General features: G+C 44.8%; 4 protein-coding genes across 4 annotated transcripts; 2 read left to right on the forward strand and 2 right to left on the reverse strand.

Moving 5' to 3' along the window:
• The first annotated feature begins 1,492 nt into the window (after positions 1 to 1,492).
• Positions 1,493 to 3,914, forward strand: N7537_010774 (glutamate--cysteine ligase). The gene is made up of 7 exons (XM_056901828.1): positions 1,493 to 1,539; positions 1,595 to 1,667; positions 1,736 to 1,801; positions 1,869 to 2,011; positions 2,063 to 2,188; positions 2,242 to 2,827; positions 2,878 to 3,914. Exons 1-7 carry the CDS (start codon positions 1,529 to 1,531, stop codon positions 3,883 to 3,885), a joined length of 2,013 nt encoding a protein of 670 aa, XP_056747115.1. The 5' UTR covers positions 1,493 to 1,528; the 3' UTR covers positions 3,886 to 3,914.
• A 145-nt stretch (positions 3,915 to 4,059) lies between these two features.
• On the reverse strand, positions 4,060 to 4,536 carry N7537_010775 (uncharacterized protein; the record flags this gene model as incomplete). The annotated part of the gene is made up of 1 exon (XM_056901829.1): positions 4,060 to 4,536. One exon carries the CDS (start codon positions 4,534 to 4,536, stop codon positions 4,060 to 4,062), a length of 477 nt encoding a protein of 158 aa, XP_056747116.1.
• Positions 4,537 to 5,452: 916 nt separating this feature from the next.
• N7537_010776 (uncharacterized protein) lies at positions 5,453 to 7,281 on the forward strand (the record flags this gene model as incomplete). Its single annotated transcript, XM_056901830.1, has 4 exons — positions 5,453 to 5,713; positions 5,771 to 5,957; positions 6,016 to 6,636; positions 6,689 to 7,281. 4 exons carry the CDS (start codon positions 5,453 to 5,455, stop codon positions 7,279 to 7,281), a joined length of 1,662 nt encoding a protein of 553 aa, XP_056747117.1.
• Positions 7,282 to 12,766: 5,485 nt separating this feature from the next.
• nsdD (GATA-type sexual development transcription factor NsdD) lies at positions 12,767 to 14,485 on the reverse strand (the record flags this gene model as incomplete). Its single annotated transcript, XM_056901831.1, has 4 exons — positions 12,767 to 12,979; positions 13,092 to 13,409; positions 13,547 to 14,396; positions 14,454 to 14,485. The coding sequence occupies 4 exons, from the start codon at positions 14,483 to 14,485 to the stop codon at positions 12,767 to 12,769; spliced, it is 1,413 nt and encodes a 470-aa protein (XP_056747118.1).
• Positions 14,486 to 22,834: the final 8,349 nt, after the last annotated feature.

Consider the following 22,834-nt stretch of genomic DNA (forward strand, 5'->3'; position numbering starts at 1 on the left):
GCTGCTGAAGCAGCAGGAAATGTAAATAAGAGATATACCGAAACTGCTTATGGATTGCCTTTTGGCGTTGGGACCTTACATCAAAATCGGCCACTTTATTTTCTTCGCCTATCTGGACAACAATTGCGTCCGCAACTTGATGCTCTGTTTGACATTGGCTAGATTGTTACCTAGCATGTTCCTGAGAGCTTCTCGGGTCAAGCATATGTCCATGGACAACTTGTCATTTGGCATAGCTTGAGCGCATGTAAGCAGCTCGTATAGTAGATCGCTTATATGCAAAAAGAACTATATCACCCTAGGGGTTTGGTTAATGAACCCCTCGGAGTTCCTTGATGATAAAAGACACTAAGGTTGTATAGTTCTTTTAGTGAACTTAGACTGCACCGCTGCTCTCTACGCAAACATGCATTATTATGGCCTACCAATTTCCATATATCTCCCCCTCTGCTTACCTATGTAGACAAACCCCCTGGCCTATGACCGAAGCATGTTGCCAAATTAAACACCACCTAGTCAGTCCTGCATCCAATGATCGTTTGCAGCTTTATAGGCCTAAGCTTTATAGGCTTAAGCGGCAAGTTCTATTGGCTGTATTGCTGCCGATTGGTGTATGCATGATATTTACACTAGGTAGAGTAGGTATGATAGTATGATAGTTAAGCACGTGGATGAACAAGCCACAAAACTAGCCCTCTATATAGCTATTGATGAAGAGCTACCCGGATATTATCTCCTTGGGTGAATATGCCATAGTTAACTAACTAGTTATAACATTTCATATAACGTAATACCTGCAAGTTTCATGCTGTCGTCATCAATCATGCCATATCAATCAGTTCTCCTTATATCTAGGTACTATCTTCCTACCTATCCTGTAGGTACTCTCTCCGTAGTTTAACCTAGTGTATAGAGAACTGAACATCATTCTAGTTCATTTTGGCATTAGCTACTAACTATGATATCTATGACTTTATTTTCCCTTTATACCTACATATATATATAACGCTCGGGCCAATGATAGACGCTCCTATGGTAGATCCTTGAAGACGCAAGTGCAAGGTCTCATTTCACCACCGCTATATCACTACCTCAAGTTGTTTTCTATACCAGGACACTCCATGTTCAAATATTTCCCAAATTGAGCCAGTTGAGAACCTATATAAAAAGGCTTGATGGTATTGACCTTGGAAGCCTCGAGATATCCTCGGGATTGTGCCCAGGTGACAAATCATGATTAATAATACCAAAGTTTCGTAAGGTGGGCAGGGAAATAAAACTCCCGCCGTTATCGCCGCCCCCGCCAGAAAATCGGCTGGTCTCCGAAAAGTCGACCCCCCTCATTGCGATTTACCCAGGAATTACAGAGAATCAATTAGAAAAGGGACTATGCGCAGGTCTATGTCTCTTTGATTACTCTTTCTTCGACCCTTGGCTTTCCTATTCACTCTGTGATTGTCTTCTCTCTTCTATCCTATACTTGTGTCTGGGCATTTCGTGTTTGCCAGCCTGAGGCATCTCCGACACAATGGGACTTCTGTATGTATCTTGAGAGTCTTGATCTACTGTTTGGAATCCCTCTAATCTCAAGCAGAGCACTTGGAACAGCGCTGGAATGGTCGGAAGCCAAGAAAAAGGCGGGCCAGGTGCGCCAGTGGGGTATCGAGGTATGCCGCTTATGTTCGATCCGTCTAGATCGGCAACGAAACAACCTCGAGGTGTCTGACTTGATTAGCAATTACTTGCCAATTGGCGCAGGGCACGAGGCAAAGAACGCGATGCTCTTCTTTGGGGCGACGAGGTATGTTGTTCTGGCCCGCATAGTGTTACCCGGTCGCAATTTGCTAATCAATACCCCTCTATGATAGGTTGAGTACCTTGTGGTAGCTCTCGACGACCCGGCGAAGAAAGCACGGTTATCTCTAGCCCAGGCTGAGATTCTGAAATCACTTGCAAGAGACGAGGAGTTATGGAAGTCTGGTTCCGGCAAGGGCAGTGAAACTAGGGACCAGTGAGTGTGATTTGATGTCCAACAGGAACTAGCATATCTGACACCACCCAGTGACGGGGAGGAGCCGCCTCATTTCCACCCCGAATTTGGAAGGTTCATGTTGGAGGCTACTCCTGGACAGCCTTGGGGAATCGGGTTTAAAGACCTACTCAAGGTGGAGTCCAATATGAAGTGGAGGTGAGCTCTTTCAGCAACACAACTTTACCTGAAACATGCTAACAGCCTCCAAGACGAGAAGTTGCGAAGGCACATATGGCTCCGAATGAAGTCCCCATCACCCTAACAACTTTCCCTCGGCTGGGAACCAATGATGACTATATCCAGCCATATTATCCTCCGTCTGGACCAGCTCTCCGCTCGCAGTTTGTTCCTGATGAGATTGCCAACCCCCATATCCGATTCCCTACTCTGGCTGCCAACATTCGATCCCGAAGAGGTCGCAAGGTCGAACTTAATGTACCTGTTTTCCACGACACAAATACGCCTAAGCCATTTAAGGATCCAACAGTTAACTACGACCTTCATAATTGGCCCGAGGATGACGACGTCCGCAACGGTGCAGCCAAAGACGATCATGTTTACATGGACGCCATGGCATTCGGAATGGGCAGCTGTTGCTTGCAGATCACCTTCCAAGCAAAGAATATGACAGAGGGCAGAAGACTTTATGATCAGCTGAGTCCTTTGGGACCCATTCTTTTGGCCCTGACCGCCGCTACACCCATCTATAAAGGTTTCCTAGTGGACACAGATGTGCGATGGAACCAAATTGGCAATGCAGTCGATGACAGGACACCCGAGGAACTTGGTGAAGCTGTAAGTTTTCCGGGATGATACCTTTGGCTTACCGAACTAACATCTCGAAGCCTCTCAAGAACGACCGGTGGAGAATTCCCAAGTCGCGATATGCTTCTAATTCGACCTATATCTCTCAGGATCCTCGTCTCCGGAAAGAATACTTCGATCCTGATCTAGTTGTTGATGAGGATATTAAGAAACGCCTTATGGACGGGGGAATGGACGACCTACTTGCGACGCATTTTGCACACTTGTTTATCCGTGATCCCCTGGTCATTTTCTCCGAGGACCTCGAAGAACTGGACCTTAGCAAGAGTGACCACTTTGAGAATTTGCAGTCCACTAATTGGCAGCACATGCGATTCAAGCCGCCGCCACCTGATAAAGATGATATTGGTTGGAGAGTTGAGTTCCGGTCTATGGAGATTCAAATCACAGATTTCGAGAACGCCGCATTTAGCATTTTCATCGTCCTCATCACTCGTGCCATCCTGAGCTTCGATCTCAACTTCTACATCCCGATCCAGCGTACTACTGAGAATATGGAGACGGCACATGCTCGCAACGCTGTTCTTGATCGGAAGTTCTGGTTCCGCAAGGACCCCTTCCCTCGCAGGGTGCCCAGAAGCGCACAGCAGTCAACCAACGGCAGCACCTTCTCATCTACGACATCGTCGGCTGTGAATACTCCGCCTCCATCGCCTCCTCTTGGCCCCGTTGAGACAGAGTTTGATCTTATGACCATCGACGACATTGTGAATGGATGCGCAGACGGATCGTTCCCGGGTCTCATCCCGCTTGTGGAGTCCTACCTTAACAGCGTCAATGTTGACGTTGAGACGAGGTGTTTCCTGGCCAGCTATCTTGATCTAATCCGGAAGCGAGCCGATGGAACTCTTTGGACCGGGGCTCGTTGGATGCGTGAGTTTGTAGCCAAGCATCCTAGCTACAAGCAGGACAGTGTTGTGTCTGAGGAGATCACATACGATCTAGTGAAGGCCGTTGAGGAAATGACTGTCAAAGAAGGCAAAAAGGGATCAGTCGGATGGGAACTTCTCCGAGGCAAAAAGATCTAGATAAGATGCATCTACACACACCCACACACAACTAGATATCCAGAGTGTGAGCATGTATAGCGGAAACTGGAAACAATTTGCACATATCCATAACAATTACGAGGCAGCCATCCTTGTCACAGCATCTGATGAATCTTAATTTTCTCACTTCCCAAGTGTCTCCAACCAAAGTACTCATTCCAGCAGCATTTCCTCCTCAGTCGGCAACCGACACGAGTCCGCCAGCCCAGTCACCTTCCATTCGCCGTTGAGTTTATGCAAAACAAAAAGTTCAACACCAACATGGTCCACAACTCCGTTGATCTTCGCCCGGAATGGCGCCCACACAGCGGCCAAGTTCAAGCTTCCTGTTTCGTGCACCTTCACCTCAGGATCCCAGATGCGCTCATCGATGTCGTCTTTTAGCCCAGCGACATGTTCAACGAACGAACCAATCGTACAGAAGCGCAGGGAAGTTGGAGATGGAGGTGAAAGTGTCATCCCCCCTGCTCTGACACAGTGTTTCTCGAAATCGGCTCGCGATTTGGTGCTCAGTGCTGCGAGGAAACCTTGCGTGGCTGCGATAATGGCGGCTGTTTCCTCGGATTCTAATTGGATTGCTGCCCCGGTTCGAGATCGATTTGGTAATGACCAGCACATTGCTGATGGCATGATTTAGTTGGAGGAAAGCATCAAGTCATCAAATTATCATTATGGTGGGATACCGTCTTGTTATATCCTCTATCTCCGCTAGTTTTCAAAAGCAAATTCGATGTACATGTGTACCTACGTATGTATACCTCACTACTATTCGGATCACAGCTGTTACCGTTACAGTGTCCATCGGTGTGTTGTTTTGGTCTGTTACACTTTGTCTAACTTTGTTCGATTTCAGGATTTCAGGAACCCTGCCATCTTGCTGTTATACAAGGGTAAGTCCTTGCTGTCACACAACGATTTATCTGGTGTCTGGTCCGATTTTCATCCTACAATGTTCCCCTGTCGACTATTTTCGTTGAACTTGATTCTTGTGTTACTATCAGGGGCATGTGGCAGCTACTAGGCTATCAGTCCCAATGATGATATACTGCGTTTTATATCTCCTTTTACTACATTGCGAATCTATAAATCTTAAGACTCCCTCACCTCAGAAGTCGGCTCAAAAACTTCGGTTAATCCTCGGGGTGATTAATATGGCCTATGACCAAAACAGACAATCGTCCGTCAAAGTTTGGAGAAAATGGGCCATGAAACTAAATACCCCAGAACATCTTGAAGGGATATTGGTGGATAAACAGGATTACGCCATTCCACCTCTCCACTTCTTGTCATATTCCGAATACTACTCCAATAGCCTATTATTCCCATTTGCTATGTCTCTTGTTTTGCTACATGACTGGAAAACATATCAGCCGTTCACATCTCCCGAATGTCGATCACAGACCATTTGAGCGATTATGGGGTTTCCCCGCAACACGGACGTCCTCGAACTGCCGGGGGTGATAGTATGTATGGTACTATAAAAGAAATCGAAACGACACACAATGGAGGGACTAGAGTGGAGAAGAGTGTGTCCATCTATATCATTATGATTGGATTGTTGACCGGCTTTCTACTATGGACAGCAGTCCATGCTGTCCCTACAAAATCATCTCCCACAGTGGTAGTGCGCAATGGAACTTATACTGGGGTTCGAAGCTCAACCTACAACCAGGATTTCTTCCTGGGTATGCCTTATGCCCAGCAGCCAGTGGGGAATTTGCGCTTTACTGTGCCTCAGTCATTGAATACGAGTTGGGATGATACTCGCGATGCGACACATTACTCGGATATTTGTGTTGGATATGGAGTAAGTACAATTCTTTCGGTTGTGTTCCAAGATGATTCTTACCAATAGGAAAATTAGACGGATTCGATTTGGTATCCTCAATCAGAGGCATGTCTTACCCTAAACGTAATCCGGGGTTCATCTGCCAATGAAGACTCGAAACTTCCTGTTGGAGTGTGGATTCATGGTGGTGGGTTTTATCAAGGCTCTGGGGCTGATGAGCGTTACAACATGTCTGCAATTGTGGAAAACTCATATAAGATCGGTACGGATCTCGCGCTGTCTTTAGATACTTGGAAGCCTAGTCTAACTAGAATATTAAGGCAAACCGTTCATCGCTGTCACGCTGAACTATAGACTGTCGGCATGGGGCTTTATAAGCTCTAGTCAAGTCTCCGGCAGCGGAAACACCAATCTTGGATTGAGAGATCAGAGGCTGGCGCTTCAATGGGTCCAGGAAAACATCGGCGCATTTGGTGGCGACCCCAACAAAGTCACCATATGGGGCGAGTCAGCAGGTGCCATGTCAGTGGGATATCACCTTACAGCATACAACGGACGAGATGACAAGCTGTTTCGGGCTGGCATCATGCAGTCTGGGGGTTCAATAACCGCCAGTCCAGGAAATTATACGACGTTCCAATCAAAGTACAACACATTGGCCTTCAAGGTAGGCTGCTCGGACGTCGTGGATTCATTGCAGTGCCTTCGTGAAGTACCATTTGAGACGATTAACACTGTTCTAAACGGCACGGAGGGCGCCTCCGATTACAACTTCTCGCCGGTCGTGGACGGGGACTTCATTCGGAACTGGGGTAGTATTCAATTGAACACGCATGCATTCGTGAAAGTTCCCATCCTTGCCGGCACCAACACGGATGAAGGAACAGCATTCGGGCCTACGGGAATCAACACCACAGAGCAATGGTATCAATTCTTAACGAGTATGTATACAAATCTACTACACTATACCAACCCAGCAGCTAACCCATCCAGACGGCGGGTTGAACTTCCAAACACCCCCTTCTGTAGCCAAGCACATCCTCGAAGTTTACCCCGACGATCCATCGCAAGGCATTCCAGCATATCTCGGGGACCAGCGCGTGCCTGCAAACGGCCAGCAATGGCGCCGCACCTCAGCCTTCGCAGGTGACTACTCCATGCATGCGAATCGACGGCGACAATGCGAAGCCTGGGCCGAGACATCAACCCCAGCATACTGCTACCGGTTCAACGTGCGCTCGACAGATGTGGCACTCCTTTCAGGTGTAACTCATTTTGAGGAGGTAGCATTTGTATTCCACAACATTGACGGACTGGGATATCACTACGGCAAACCGTTTAATGGGGTGCCGCAGTCGTACATTGACCTCAGTTCTATGATGACGAGCATGTGGGCATCTTTTATCCACGACCTCGATCCAAACCCGGGTGTTGTCAAGACTCCTATACATTGGGATTCCTATTCCACGAACAAGCCCGTTGATCTCTGTTTCGATGCCAATATTACCAGTCATATGGAGGCTGATACATGGCGCAAAGACGGGATTGACTATATCAACTCCGTTGCGCGGGCTTTTTGGCGGTAGAAGGGTGATTATAGTAATTATGGTAGAAAATACAGTTTATGTTAAGCTTACAAATAAATCCAGCAGTAACCGGACCCAGACCTATGTTGTAGGTCCGAATTTAAGCCATCAAACCATGGAACTGTCATTTGGAATCCACTAGCCACGCGAGTATTACATCACTACCCAGATGGATCAGAGCCAAATTACGCCAAGACACCGTGAACGGAGTACTTCCTATCTTTTAATATCGAAAATTAAGACACGCAATCTATATGTTGCAGCCTACAAAAAAATAAAAAAAAATAAAAAAAGGAGTGCCTCAGCGATTCCAGCTCACGTCGAACTAGAGCCGTGCGCAATCTATAGATACCCCGTTAGACTGACTAAAGCTACAGATCGACCTCAACCTCAATGTTCAACTTCGCGGCTCAATTATAATAATATAATATAGATTCGTACGGAGTAGCGGAACTCGTATTCTAGAACCATGGTTCCCTTCCTCCTGAACCCTCCGAAGGACTCAATAATGTCTTTTTTGCCTTTCTAGACCCACGATATGTCTCACCCCTAAAGTTGATCTGCAGTGAGACATACAGGTTGTATACATACTATTAAATTAACATAGGCATTGATGGTGGGTCGCGCCGGAAATGTCCATCCACGGCTGTATTGATGTGTGCAAATCCCACCTCCACAGGAATGTAGCCGTCCCACTCTAGGCGCTTATCGCGCGGATCCCATCAAAAAGAAAAAAGCCATGTCCGACAAACCTTGCCGTCTCCACCACAGGTAGATTGTACATGAGCTAGTTAGTAGTTGCGATTTATAACGTACATTGGGGCGTGTGAGATACTTACCGAACTCGCATGGAGAATGGGCATTTCAGAATGGATCAGACCCGTGACCTGGCCAAGGCTTACAAATTCGCTCGAGAGACACAGCCCTTCTCACATGCCGACGACCCCAATACAATACCTGCCCAGCCTTTTTTTTTTTTTTTTTTTTTTCATAGCGGGTACCAAGTTGTATATCATACATTCCAAAGCTCACCGCCACAATTTCAGCAATGGCGCTTGCCTAGGAGCCAATCTCAGATCGCAAGCGGGTGGATGCTTGCATTGAGTAAGGATCTCCTGCACCTGGGGACTGCATCATCAAGATCGGGGCGGGGCTGAAATTCTACGATTTGAAACTTTCATGCACGACTAGTGGTTTTTTTTAAAAATGGTTGCCTCCTTTTTCTAATACAACCTGGCCAAAACGAAGATACAACAGTGTATGCATCCCTCCTGCAAGCCATCTCCCGGGAGATCTCGGGCACTCAATCTAGGGTTTCGGGCAGATGCAACTGTTCGCTCGATCTCGGGCAGAATGCAGACCTTGAACCATTGACCTTGTGCACCTTGCAGTGGAGTACTTCGTATACTGATAGTACGGTATAGATCTCCCTGTATATCTACCCAAGAAGTAATATTGTTTGTATTACTCCGTATACAGTGACTGAACATAAGTTTCTACACCCCAGCCCCACACTCCTTTGCTTATATAATATTCTGCCAGTAAAAGAATATTTTTTTAAAAAAAAAAAAAAACATATATCATAGTTATATTTACAAATAATAACATACAATAAAAGTATTTGTTTTAGAGGTTTAGTAATGAAGACTACACCATCTTGTTCGCGAAAAATCAGCCTTGCGTGCTATTTTATAGTAATTCTATTCATGTATACCACGCGTTTTAGGTAGGCGGTATGATAATATATTGGCGGTAAGCTGGGTGGGGCTATAAGGGGTGATATCTACTGACTGTACTCCGTACTCCATAAAAAATACGCAGATCAGCAAAAGAAAAAACTCAAAGAGACGAGCCAAGATTGAAATCAATAATCGGTCCCATTCGGCGGGTAATTCGGTTTGTCTCTACTGCCCCACGATCTCATACGATTGGCCCCAACCAGATAGTCTTTTTATCAAAAGGTATTTCCACTTAATTTCAATATGGAGCCAGCCGCTAGATCCACGGGTCTCACCCGGCAGCGACCGGCTAGGAAATCAAAAAGGCAAAGGTAAACGACAGCGGTGTTGGGCCGGGGTTAGCCCCCAGCCAATCAGAATCCGGTTAGTTGATCTGCACATCAATTAGGTTTCTATGATAGTTTAGTTTTGGGTGAAGAAGATGATCGTGATATTCTTCAATAATGACTTGGTAGTACAAAACATACACCTACATAGGGTGAAATTGAGTGTTTCGGATAGATCCGCTGCAGTTGGTATTATAATGTCTGCATTTCAGAGAAAGAAAGAAAAAAGAAATAACACTGCAATAATAATTTATACTTGCATACACCATACACCGTATACGACGTATAGATGCAGAGCACTAATGCAAGTCCGTTATTCCGGTACGTCTTTCACGGCCAAGTCCGAGGGTCTATATTGTACCCCGTATACTAAGCAATAGCGCATGGTTCAATATACTACAACTAACTAAGGCTGGGAAGGCAGGGAAGACAGAAGAAGACCTAAAGAACAATAACCTTACGCTCCACTCAGGCCATCCCATCCCTAACTCGGTACGACGCGGGAGGCTCGAGAGCCTGAGTTAAATACCGATCTACTACTTGCGCCTTTTTTTAGCTCTTGACAATCTACCAGGTTAGGTCGCGTGGACCTTCACAGGAATACGCCGACATTTATTCCAAACGGAGTTCTGACAGCAGGGAAAGACTGTCGTCGTGGTTGCCGTCGCCGCCGCAACCCCCACAACGGACAGTTCACAGTTCGCAGTTCGCAGCAAACTATTGCATGCGATCTATATGGTCTCACAAGATAAAGTTTGTGTCGGCCACCGATCCAAGGCTTATAGATCACATAGCGCAGGCTTATTGACGATCAATAGCGTTATACGCATATTTTCTCTAAAATATAGTCGTAGGTCGGTGTAGGCAAAAAGGATGATCATAGCATATCCATACGAAACTTATTATTAGTTCGTGGAGATAGTTCCATATATGATATTCCTTCTCCGTGTGTACTCCGTGTACGGAGTACGGATGTACGCTATTTTCACTTTTTCGGATATCTACCGAATGAACTACGGCAGTATTATCTAAGCCCCACGGATGGATACGTCAAAGTTCACTAGTTCTTTTTCTTTCTCTGTGATCCTCCGGTACGATGTGGAGATTTTCACAGAGAACCGTAGGATCCGACGCGCCACATGAGGGTTGTGGTGCCACCTATTTCTTTACCGTACGGAGTCAGCCGCCTAGAACTTCTATTAAGTTCTAGAAACAGTGTATATAATTGACAATGGAAGTGAGCGGCTTTCTCGGCAACGTCTCGGTCGTGTCTCGGGGTGGTTCAGGACGGTGCTGGAAGACGGCAACGAAATTTGCTGGGGCACGCAAAATCCCATTCTGTGGCAAGGAGTGTCATGCCATATCGTTGGAGACTCCGTAGGTACGAAGTACGGAGTAACATAAAAAGCTACCCCAGGTGCCCCGGCGAATTGAATGAGTCAGCATGTCCCAAAACGGAATATACATTCCATGGCTCTTTCCAAGATTGGCGCTACGCCACGTTTTCCCTCTTTTTGGTTTTTTTTTTTTTCTTTTTCGGTCTCCCTTTTTGAATCCCATAAATACGTGAGTGCGTAAACACCAGATATAGTAGACAAGAGTAAGGGACAAAGGAGGTTTGTACAGGGTACGGCGAATGGCATAGATCCCCACAGGGATAAGCGAACATGCGATCTGGGATCTCGATCGCTTTTATTTTACCAACCTTGGAACCCTACTTTGTAGCTCAATTATCGCGGCAAATAATATTCCGTCATCATCCTTAATAAACCCCACCCGATGAACCAGCAAAAGTAAACTAGAAGTAAACAAAGAAACCTCAAAAGAATGAACTCCTTTTACGTATAATAAGGTAAATTGCTACCTCCCAAGTGAGGATAGTAAGTATAGTCCGGGAAAGACCACGTAAACTCTCCAGACCATCGGAATGGACTTGCAGATGCGGTCGATTCCTCCGAACATGGGTTCCCCATGTGGACTCACGAACTAAGCTGTCAATCTCGGCAATGACAAATCTTGAGACCCGGCTTTTTGATCCGCCTATTATATACGTAGATACAGAGTACCTTACATACAGCGGAATGTGGCGGTCTGTAAATAAAGCTCCTATGAGACCGAATAAAGTAATGGAATTTACAAGATCGCAGGTCCTGTACGGAGTAACTACAATGTAACATAATATCTGTATATTGCTTATATGCATTGAAAAAGGTGAACTCCGTGGGTAGTACTCCGTATTTTAATGTGTATTTAATCTAAATCTAATTTGGAGATCTCATGCCCGATCCCGGTCCCAAAGATCGGATCTTGATTATCCTAAACACAAATACCTGCAGCGAATGATCGCACTCCAACCCCGCTAGTCGAACAAACTTACGACTTAGTCTGGATCTAATGGTCGTCATTTTATTACGGAGTCGATGATTTCTCCCTAGAAGGACTCATAGAGTTCGAATAATCGAGTTCCTTCTACTATATAATGACGATCTAAATCCACTTCTAAAGTAAATGAATTCCAAATAGTTTTGTATTTGGCCACCTGCATGTACAATATATATTGTATAGCGAATCGGGCCTTCCAAAAAAAAAACGCCAAGGAATCATGCCATATTCTCATCGCCACAATGCACGTCCAACGCCCATTGCAAAAAAAAAAAAAAAAAGAAAAAAAAAAAGATGAAAGAGGGCTGCAAACCAGAAATAAATACGCAAGATCATGCCATATGAACATAAAAGTATGATCAAGTTAAGTCACTCTGGAACATTCGATACCGAGTATACTTGTGGTAAGAGGTGGATTTACAAAGAAAGTTGAGATTTCGATGATATTCAATTGGTGCCATTCCCGCGAAACAATTCCGGGGATATCCACATCCACACATCATAAAACCTTGAAGATCGAATAACAAATAATCGACTGGGAGCCATAAAATGAACCATAAATGTAACGCTGAATGGGACATCGTACACACATCATATCAGGGACATACTCGAACATAATAGCTCATGGGGAACAACACAAAAAATGCAGGGTATAATCCAATAACGGTATTGAGAGATAACAGGGGAAACATTGAGGTAAAAGAGAGAGGAAAAGAAAAAAAACCCAGAAAAGTAAAGAAACCAGTTTCAGACCAGGCCAATGGCTATTGAATCATCAAAGGGGGATATCTATGCTAAAGCCGTTTTTCTCCCAGTACCTTGGAAGCTGTTAGGGGGGGTATTATATAAGAGCATCGAGTAGGAAAAAGAGTCCCAAAAGAGAAGTAAAAAAAGATCAAGGGAAGACATAAGAACCAGCAAAAAAAAAAAAGATGCGGGGAAAGATAGCAGAATTCCCAAAAGAAAATGGCCCAACTCCGTTGCCTTCTATTTCCCACCTTTTTTTTTTTTCCAACGCCACATGAAAAAAAAAGAAGCTTAATGACTGGTTGGTGAGGCGGAGTCGAGGACCGACTTGGGCTTCAGGTTTGAACCCAGGCTCGCCGCCTTGTGAGCGCCCATCTTACGAGTCAGCTTGGCGTAATGTAGACCGCAGGCGTTACACAACGTCCGGGCACCATCTGGTCCCCGACGCCATTCTGGTGTTTCGGCTCGGTTACAGCTGTGGCAACGACCAGGAGGGGCCGCTTTCTGTAAAACGGGGTTAGCCAAACATATTCGAGTTGTGGGGGTGGGTGGCAGGGTGTCAATCACTGTCGACCATGACCAATCCAGGGGAAAAAGGAAAAAGTCCAGAACTTACTCCACGCCGTTTCTTTGGGTCTGCGCCTGCAAACCCGCCAGTGCCTTTGAACTCTTCTTGGTACATCGCCATGTGATCATCTTCAGTCTTGAACGCCTTTCGTTGCGCCATCTGTTCGGCGAGCGCCTGTTCCTGGTTGACCACGGCTGTGCGTATCCGGATCAGGGCATCTTGGTTCCGCCGTTGCATATGAAGCATATCTTCCACCTCATTTAGCGAGGGGAGGGACCCTAAGAGCGGGCCAGAACGCTGCGTTTGATGTGCGCGAGCTGCGTAGTGCCGTGAAAAGTCTAGGGTTCGCGTACTTAATTCGGCGATCTGTTCCACAATGTCAGTCCACATGTAATTTCGGGTGATTTGACAAGCCGTTTATCAATTTTGTACAATGTGGTTCGAAAATAGAAAAGATGACCAATTCGAAAAAAAGAGCGAGAAAAAAAAAGGAAAATTCATACCTCATTCAAAGATGTCTCCACATCATAAACATCCAGATGCCGTTTTCCGGAGTCGCTATGGGGAGGACCTGGTCGACCCACAAATCCGCCCTTGACTTCTTCCACACGTGGTGCACCCATGTAGGCACGGTTGTCGTAGGGAGCAGGAGGGTATGAGTGGCCACCGGATTGTGGCGGAAAGGAGTAATTTGGAGGGAAATGGCCATAACCATTGGGCGAGGCCACGCTACCGGCGGAGGTTGGCGCACTGTACTCATAGCCGGATGAATTTTGCGATCCAACCGACGTGATTCCTGTTTTAGCGCTCTGTGTAGGAGACTTCCCCGTACTGATGGAGTGTAGTGAAGGATTGCGCGAATCTTGTGTATTGATGGAGGCGAGACTGGAACGCGATGCATCTTGCAACTGGCCTTGATGGGAGAAACCGGGTTCCCGCATCAAGGGCCCAGTTGGTGGACCATTCGAGAAGGGATTCGGCGGTCCAGCTGGACCTTCTGCGCTCGGTCGTCCGATGAGATGTGAAGGCGGCGCAGGGTGTGCGGATTGTGGTGGCGGAGCGGAGGTAGATGCAGGGTATGGGAGAGGATTGTCGTTGCCGAGGGCCTCATGGATTGATGGCAGGGACTGTCTTGGGGTGTGTTTTTCTTTCTCATCTTCCAGGCGACGTGCCTCCGGTGACGAGATGTACCCCGGTGGTGCATTCGACGCGTAGGAGTAAGGTAGGGGTTGTCCGGCGTACATGATGTTAGGACTCATCAGAGAAGTTGGAGAAGTGGTGGCGCTCGAAGGGTGTCTAGAAGTGTATCCCGATCCGTCTTTCCCTAGGAAACCTATCGCGGGTAAAGGGTCTCTATAAATTGAAGGTTGGTCAGCTTCGGGGGACTGACTGTAAGGTCGGAAGACCAACCTGTGCCTAGGTGCGGCTTCCAAAGACCCCATCACGTTGAGAGTAAATAAGTTGATGCGATGCCTTCCAGAATGGAAATAAGGAAAACAAAATTCAAGGTCGGAATGTTGCCTCTCGTGCGACTTGGGAAAAGCGTTCCACCCGTTCGTGCCGAAAGTGAGGGAAAAGAGGCCCAGATCCCAAGATCCAACGATCCAAAGATCCCGGGGGGGCGAAGGTTGGAAGTGGCGTTTAGATGGAGCCCGAGTAAGATGAGTTTACCAGTAAATTACCTTCTCTTTCTCTCCCTTTCTTTCAATTTCCTTGTTTCTTTTTCTTTGGTTTTTCCAAAGTAAAAATCAATGGAAGTTAAGGAAGAAAAATAGAGATCTCTCAAGAGGGATAGAGAGAGAGAGAGAGGAAGAATAAAAGAAACCCCTCCCCAAAAAAAGTATGTTAAATCTTGATCAAAACCAAAAAAGCAAAGGGAAAAAAAAGAGTCAAGATCGCAAAAAGGGATATAAAGCGTGGAAATGGGAATGTCAATCCAAATATGAAAGCACGAGGTGGAATGGGGATAAATATAAAAGAATACACCTTAAGAGAGGGGAAAAGCCAACCAAAAATCAAAGGGGATCGAGGCTACTTCATTTCGGGCTTTAGATTGGAAACGGGAAGCTTAGGGAGGAGTACAGGAACTTAATTTTTTTGAGTATTTTATTTATTTTCGATTTTATTTTTACTATCAAAAACATAAATAAAATAAAATAAAAAAGAAATATGGTTAAAAAAGTAAAATAAAATAAAATCGAAAAAATAAAAGATAATAAAATAAAATAGATCGAGATCCGAACAGGGGGGAAAATTACCCAGGGAAATTGCTAGATCGTCATAACCTGGTTTTACAAGGCAAATTACCAACTGCGGATCATCGGGATCATACCTATCACTAGTTGGTCTTTAGGTCTTTAGTGTCTGTTGATATCTCGGTGGACCCAAAGAATAATTACAGATAGGCTTCTGTACAGAGTACAGAGTACAGAGTACATATCTAATTAGCCATGTAATTACACATACTTCTCTCGAACCTGCAGGGTGTCCTCGGTGTCTGTTATCTAGAGACACAGTACGACACTGGTCAGGAACATCCAACATCTTAGTAGCACACGAAGTTTCCTACATGGTAAATGACCCACAACCTATCCAATATATTCTCGACACTCATATTTAGTACGGAGTAAATAGTAAATAGTAAATAGTGAATAGTGAGACAAAGTTTAAAAAAAAAGGAAGTTAGCCTACCCCAGAACCTAGGATCGATCGAGATAAACGGCCGATTCTCAACGTGCTAAGGGACGGCTGAAATACCGGTAGAGTGGTCCAACAGGAGGAGGAGCTAGCGGACAATAGTTCTAGCTCATCACCAGTATGCTGGAATCAATCTATTATTATATTATATAACAAATAGCGCATTACTAACGCAGGACAATCTGAGAGTAACTAACTAACTAATCCTAAGATGGACTTAGTTAACACGGTAAGTAACTATTATGTATATAAGTACCTGTATTTAGATCCATCTATGGATGTCACATGAGAGAGATCTCTGATTCAAAGTGGGTAAAAATGTCAGCCTCGGGATATGAACTAAACCCAAGTTCTAAGAGGTTAACTAGACCGAGCTTATTAATTTATTAATAGTGAAGGACATGATGTCAGATCTATGTTGGTGTTCATGAGTGCTCCAGTACTACAGTAGTCCAGGGTTCAGGGCCAACTTGGAAGGCAACCTTGTAAGGATCTTTTCACTCTTTAATCTGTATACCTGCAGCCTGTGCGCAAAATATGACCCAAAGCCCTGGGTTAGCAGAACAAATGACTCGAAAGGTAAAGAATTGAGTCTGGGGGGACATGCAACCCCAAGTAGTGTCACCGAGGGGAAACACAAGATGCATAAGGGGGGTATACACTAATTCAAGATCTCAAGAATGGGGACACAGAGGGGCTCTTTCCATCGCAACTGGGGGGAATCAGAGACGTGGCTGAGGTTACACAGTCAGATCTGAAAGTGCCCGATGTGGTCTGGATTACAACGTTCCATGGTTCACTCTACTTTATTTTATTTTGCCTTTTTTTCATTATTTCTTAATACATTGCCCTATCAATAATACCAGTACGGAGTATCATATGTGATTCTTATTTTCATTCAAACAGAAAATACCCATTAGAGACTATTTACGTCACCGAGCCACGCCGTTACAAGCCAAGATCAGGCGCAGGTGAAATCACAAAAGAAAAAGTAAAAGGAGAAAAAAAAAAAACCGACCAAGGCAAACTAAAAGGGAGAAAAAAATTGAAATTTTTTTTTTAATTAATCAATAAATAATTCGTCAGTCTCGGAGCACGCTACCCCCTTGAGTACCCGCCGAAAGGATCGGATCGCAAGGGTATTGCAACACGTTGCTTAAGCTTTAGATCGAGATCAAAACACGGGACGTTTATTGGCGAGATCGCGTGGGCTTCACTCCATCTCAGCCCGTTAGACCCTGACATTTATAATGTGAGAACTGTGTCAGTATGAGGAAACTTGAAAACGTGAAAAGCTTGGATTTATGGGAAGAGGAGAAGAGGCATATGGCTGGTTGCCTTTCCAGGCGCCCTGCGTAAAGTCCCGGGAAAAGCCCGACATCGATAGTGTTTAGCGCTGTCTCTATAGTGTCTTAGAACTTTCGGACTTTTAACTACGGAGCACTTCAATTTACTATTCCGTGCCCCATACGGAGTACTCTCAAAAGCACCGAAGGATCAAAACTATTTGGAAAATCAATTTTCTGGAGCCTTGAGTTTGTTGGCCTCGGATCCACCACGTTAGACGTCATATTTCCCGTTCAAAATACTGGGATAGTCTACCCAGTTTATCCCTAGTCCCAAGCCTGGCACGACGGAGCTGTTATGGCCCCGTTCGCCTCCTTGATCGCACTTCACCGCACAGACTCAAGGGGGGAGGACCCATAATGATGTACGATATACATCGTATGGTCCAACGGTCGGCCCACGGTCTAAAAGTCGAAGATCCAAAAACGGTGAAAGGCAATCGCCTCAAGATCTTCGGAATATCAAATACGGTTGATCTGTGACGGTTCTTAGCCGTACCATGGCTGTACCGTGTACAAAGTACTCTGCACATTTGAGGGAATTACCTTGGATCAACCTTGAAAGATATTTATGATATCTTCCCCATGCATACTCCGTACAAGCAAGAGCAAACCCCGAGTCTGATACATATTTGAATTCCCAGTGCACAGGATTTCAGCTCATGCGCTGGCCACATCCAGGAGGCAGTGTTTTTGCCCCCACCCCCAAAAAATGAGAATGCGGCGTATAAGCTCATAATCGCACAATGGACTCTGTTGACGGGTCCGAAACCAACTGTGTGGAAGCGATCTACACAGTAGTCGCTGCATGGTGAGAAGCCCAGTGCACCAGCCGGATCTTACTATTCCAGCCACTCTACGATGCATTCTGTGCGCACTTGAGATTTAGTGCATGCATGGTAGGTCACTTCCATCTGCCGAGCATGAATGCAGTAAGGATCTCTCTGCAATTGGGAGATTCTCCACCTGCAGGATAATGGGGTGCTGGGGAGGGACAAGGCGCAAGTAAGAAGATCACACTGCTGAATCCCGATGAGACTCATCACAATGAGATTGGAGGCTGAAATCCACAGCTACTCTGTACAATACGGAGTTGCATCTCTGATTGTACATCATACGACAAAACAAGTGTGTCTGGGTTCATCAGGGGCACCGGATTTCCCCGCGATGTCTCGGCGCCTTTCGATCTGAACTATCAGAATCGCAACTGGTCGCACTAGCCCGGTTACAGTACGCTATTGATGAATCATACACGATCGAAGTATAATTTCTGCAATTAACCTAGTTGTTTTTAACACGGAAAAAAACCAGAACCAGTTTTTATGGAGTCCGTCCTGGTTGCCTTTTTACGGCAACTAGGAGTGCAGGATGGATTACGCAGAGGCCTAGACAGTGGTTTTTATTTTTTTATTTTTGTTTCTATTCTTTACAGGTCGCGTCCCACTGGGAATATCACAGCATGGTCAAATATAACATTGAGCCAGAGTCTGGTGAGGCAGAAGAAATTGCCCTCGAAAGTGGCTTTTGGCATCGAAGATATTCACGTGTTTGCAACGCCCCCTAGCCCCATAGGAGATATTTGAACGAATGGCCGCAAATTCTCCGAACAATTCACACCCAATGGCCAATGAGATGAGTTCTCGAAGAGATTTGACTCCTATATCAAGCTATCTCCTGGAGAAGGTGCCGATCTTTGGCCGAGCGCCTCTACCTTTTGAGTTTTATTTTATTTTACTTTACTTTACGATACAACCGCTAAAGGTGAAGATCTTTGCCTAAGAAGCAGAAGAAAAATGACTTGATAAAATAACTGGAGACCACTAGAGACAACTGGAGACATGATCTCGCGAGTAAGTTGATCGACAAACCGTTAGAACCGTTTCTCCCCTGAGCTCCGAGTCTGACAAAAAAACAATCACAGGAATGTTTTAGCACGCTATAATTATTTTTCCCGAACAATTGTGGAGAATACATAAACAGACGGTCACAGAATCCTAACCGCAAGGAGATGACCGACAACTTATTTGCTCAAGTTGGCAAGAGGTCCAGATCCGATCCCAATTTTAGTGCGTATCAACCATTGACTATCCTTTTTTTCGGTTTTTTTTTTTTCGATACAACATATGATGATCCTGGGAGATGGCTCACGAACTGGTATCGTCCATGAAGGCGGTGAATACAAAGTACATCTTACAACTATCGCGTTAATCTACGATCCAAGACTAATATGGAGTAGCCAAATCCAAGACATCAGGTTCATCGATTCAGCCAAGAATAACTAGTTACTTGGTTATCTGCTGACACTCAACTGACTCAGCAAAGGAGACTAAGACATATTCCCCTCACCGGGATGATATAACCATGCAGACACAGCACGGTTCACGTTCCTACGCCGTACACAGTAAAACCTCCGGAAATCTACCCAGTCTCCAAAGTATCATGCCATGTCCCGAGACTCCGAAGTGTGGCGGTTCAGGAGGTTGTTTAATTCGCCCAGTGGGGACACCTAGGGATCTCTCCGATCTCTAGTCTGAAAAGAGTAAGTTGACAGCTGCAAGTTGACCAAAAGACAAAGACTAAGGGAAGAAGGAAGAGAGGGGCCGATCCTGGTGTATGAATTGACCAAGGAGAAGAAATGAGGTGGAGAAAATGTGTTTTTTTTTTTGGTTGTTTTTTTTTTTTGTTCTCAAAAATCAGGACCAATCTGCAAGGCAATCTGCACGTACGGCAAAGGAACGGCACCAACGTTGACGGGGCATGTTTCGAACTAGCAAGGGTTCTTTAGCTGTATTGCGCCAGAAGAGGATAAGAGTAACATTATTCGGGCAATATAACGGGAACCAATGTCCTGCAAGATGTCTTAGTGTGTCTTACTGGCTTACAGATTAGACCGAACTCCTCATCGAAACGTGTCAGATCTACGATATTCTAATAGAAATTGTCCTTTTTGATACTAGTTCGGATGGATTGGTAAGAACTCCGCTCTGTTACTCCGCTCCCTAAATCATACAAATATGCAATATGCAGTGATATTATTGTGATATTGATTATGGATATTTCCGCCTGAAGACTTATGGGTATTTTCTTGTCTCCTGATTCAAAAAAGCATGGGATATCCTATGGACGGAAGAATGAATAGACTTTTTTTCTTTTCTTTTTCCTTTTTTTCTTTTTTCCCCTGATCTCTGTGATTGACAGCTACATGTTTTCAATTGTCCAAGCACGCACACACCCACACGGGAGAACTCTGAGCCAAGAGGTCAGGGATTTTACTCATTTCGCTTGTGTGGATTATAGACAGACCGACATTTATAAAGAATCTCCACGGCGACAAAAGGGGGAAATAATAACAAAACAGCCAAAACAAAATAAAAACGGGGAAATCAAGCCGGACCGTTCCCAGACTCCACCACAAGATAGACCGCTTCGATCGGCGGGGAGGAATTCCGTATTTCTCTTGGAATTTCCTCCTTTTTTTTCCTTTCTTTTTTCTTTCTCTTCCAGAGACTAGGTGCTTAGCGCCAACTAGTAGTCCTAATGCGGGGCTAGCTCAAGCCAAAAAAAAAGTTTTCCTGAGAGATTAACGAGATTATAAGTGGGCTGGCCGTTTTCATTGATCCACACCATCTTCAATGGCAAAAGGAATCTCTAACTCGACTGATATTGCGGGTTCGGCATCTGCCCAAATCCCGAACTATCTTGATCTCTGAAATCTGACAGTGCATGTCGGATAGTTCCGCCTAGGCGGAGTGCAAAGTACATAAATGATATATTGATAGTATCTTCATGACGATATCACTCTGCCACAAAAACTAGACCTAAATCTTTGATTCATAACGTACCATCCATGTACCACACATGTGTATATTGTACTAAATCTTTTTTTTTTTTTTTTTTTTTTTTTTTAAAAAAAAAAACCCTCCCAATCTCTAATCCACAGACAAATAGATTGCACTCCATATGCTCCATACTCAGCCACGCGAGGAAATGAACAAAAGCTGGCTTGGATTAATTAAGATCCGCCGGTGGATACACAGTGGATGTAGCAATAGTCCCGACAGTCCCTCCAGGTTTCCATAGCTCCATTTCTAGAATATCATATCAATTATATCAACATGCTTTTTTACAACATATGCAGATCTCGGGAGTTATCTGCCGTTTGGCCTATGCTGCTGTTTGATATACGTACTCGATACTCCGTACACGCGCAAAAATGTGTTTTTCTTTGCGGGTCGAGACGGCTGAGGAGTAAAGATGATGAATTGGTCTGAAGGTTTACTGCCATGTGGGGTGTTGTCAATTCTAGGTCCTGATAATGCTGTGGTTTCTGTGTACATCCGCTGGGAAGTATCAAACATGTCTATTTTAAGCAGATCGCCATTGCGTTATGCCCTTTAAGTATAATCTCACTCGAGATACCAAATAGAGACTGGCGCAATACAATATTGTGTATGGAGTATGTTGGAAAGAACTCGACCTCTCGGTGATCTCTCGGGCACTTCTTGAATCTTCCATATACATTTCGTGCTTGGTATTAATGGCTTATGTAGTGCCTCTTCGAAAGGATTGATCTACGTCGGATGTACGGAGTATGCTTGCTGTAGTCGAGACCTTTTCCAGAGGCAATCAAAGTATAAGTAGTATTAATCATATGCACGGGAATCCTTCCGGTCTCGATTTTCATGTGGACGGGCTCGGCCACATCTCGGCAAAGGTTCAAACGGTTCTCCATTGGACAAAGTGGACGATGATTATAATGGATACCCTTCTCTATCGCTGTCACACAGACTACTAGCAAGGATGTCAGGAGGACCAAAAGCTTCAAATAAGCGTAATCGCTTGGCACATAAGCTATGCGGCATATATGTGATACTTCCATCTCAAACGATATATTAGTAGATCCTCTCGATTTTAAGAGCATTGTTCTAAATAACCGCTCCTTTTTTTTTTTTTCACCTGACTCGTAACATCAGAGACTATTCCAAATCCGCAATAGCACCCATAGATATAACCGAATAGCCGAGAACTGGTTCTATACAAGCGCACCAATCATTTTCCCATCCAAACGCAAAGCTCGAAATCAAGGGTCCAGTCCATTTGCACATCCTAAGCTGCAGATATGGCCCATTGCAGTAATTGACAGGTGAATTATGCACCCAAGACTTTTGACGTATGCATTAGCAACAAGCCTAGCCTAGTTACATATTAATTTTGGCTATCTGGACGAATAAGATTCCTCCAGTGAGGTCTTATAAAGTTTTAAAATCTGAGTTACCACACGTCTAGGAAGTCTCCTGATGGTTGGAAAACTTTGAATTTGACAGCCGTGAACTTCCGCCTGAACTTTTGGTGCATGTTATTTGTCATTGCAAGAATTCTAGAGAATAATTAGAATAATTATGCTTTCCTCCGGCTGTTTCTTCCAAAAGAAAAATTTCAAAAAGTACGAAATGTTCCCGCTTTGATCTCTTAAAATGACCACGTATCCACCCGATCCCTGATCCATCTTGTACTTTCATAGAAATCTCCCTATAGAGGCTAAAAAAAGAACTGGTTCGTTCTGGTCCCAGGCAATTCTAGAAGCGGAGCCCTAATTTGGTATTTTCCTCCAAAACTTTTTCCCGATGTCATCTCAACGCTATTTTTGTCGCTTTAAGAGGAAGGTGTGACTGGACGAACTAGTGGAAAAATCACCCAAACAGATGCCAACCGAAGGATCGGCAATCGTAAATTATACCAAAGCACATG

Source organism: Penicillium hordei, assembly GCF_028827395.1.
Source record: "Penicillium hordei strain IBT 12815 chromosome Unknown utg000006l_segment0_segment0, whole genome shotgun sequence".
Lineage (NCBI taxonomy): Eukaryota > Fungi > Ascomycota > Eurotiomycetes > Eurotiales > Aspergillaceae > Penicillium > Penicillium hordei.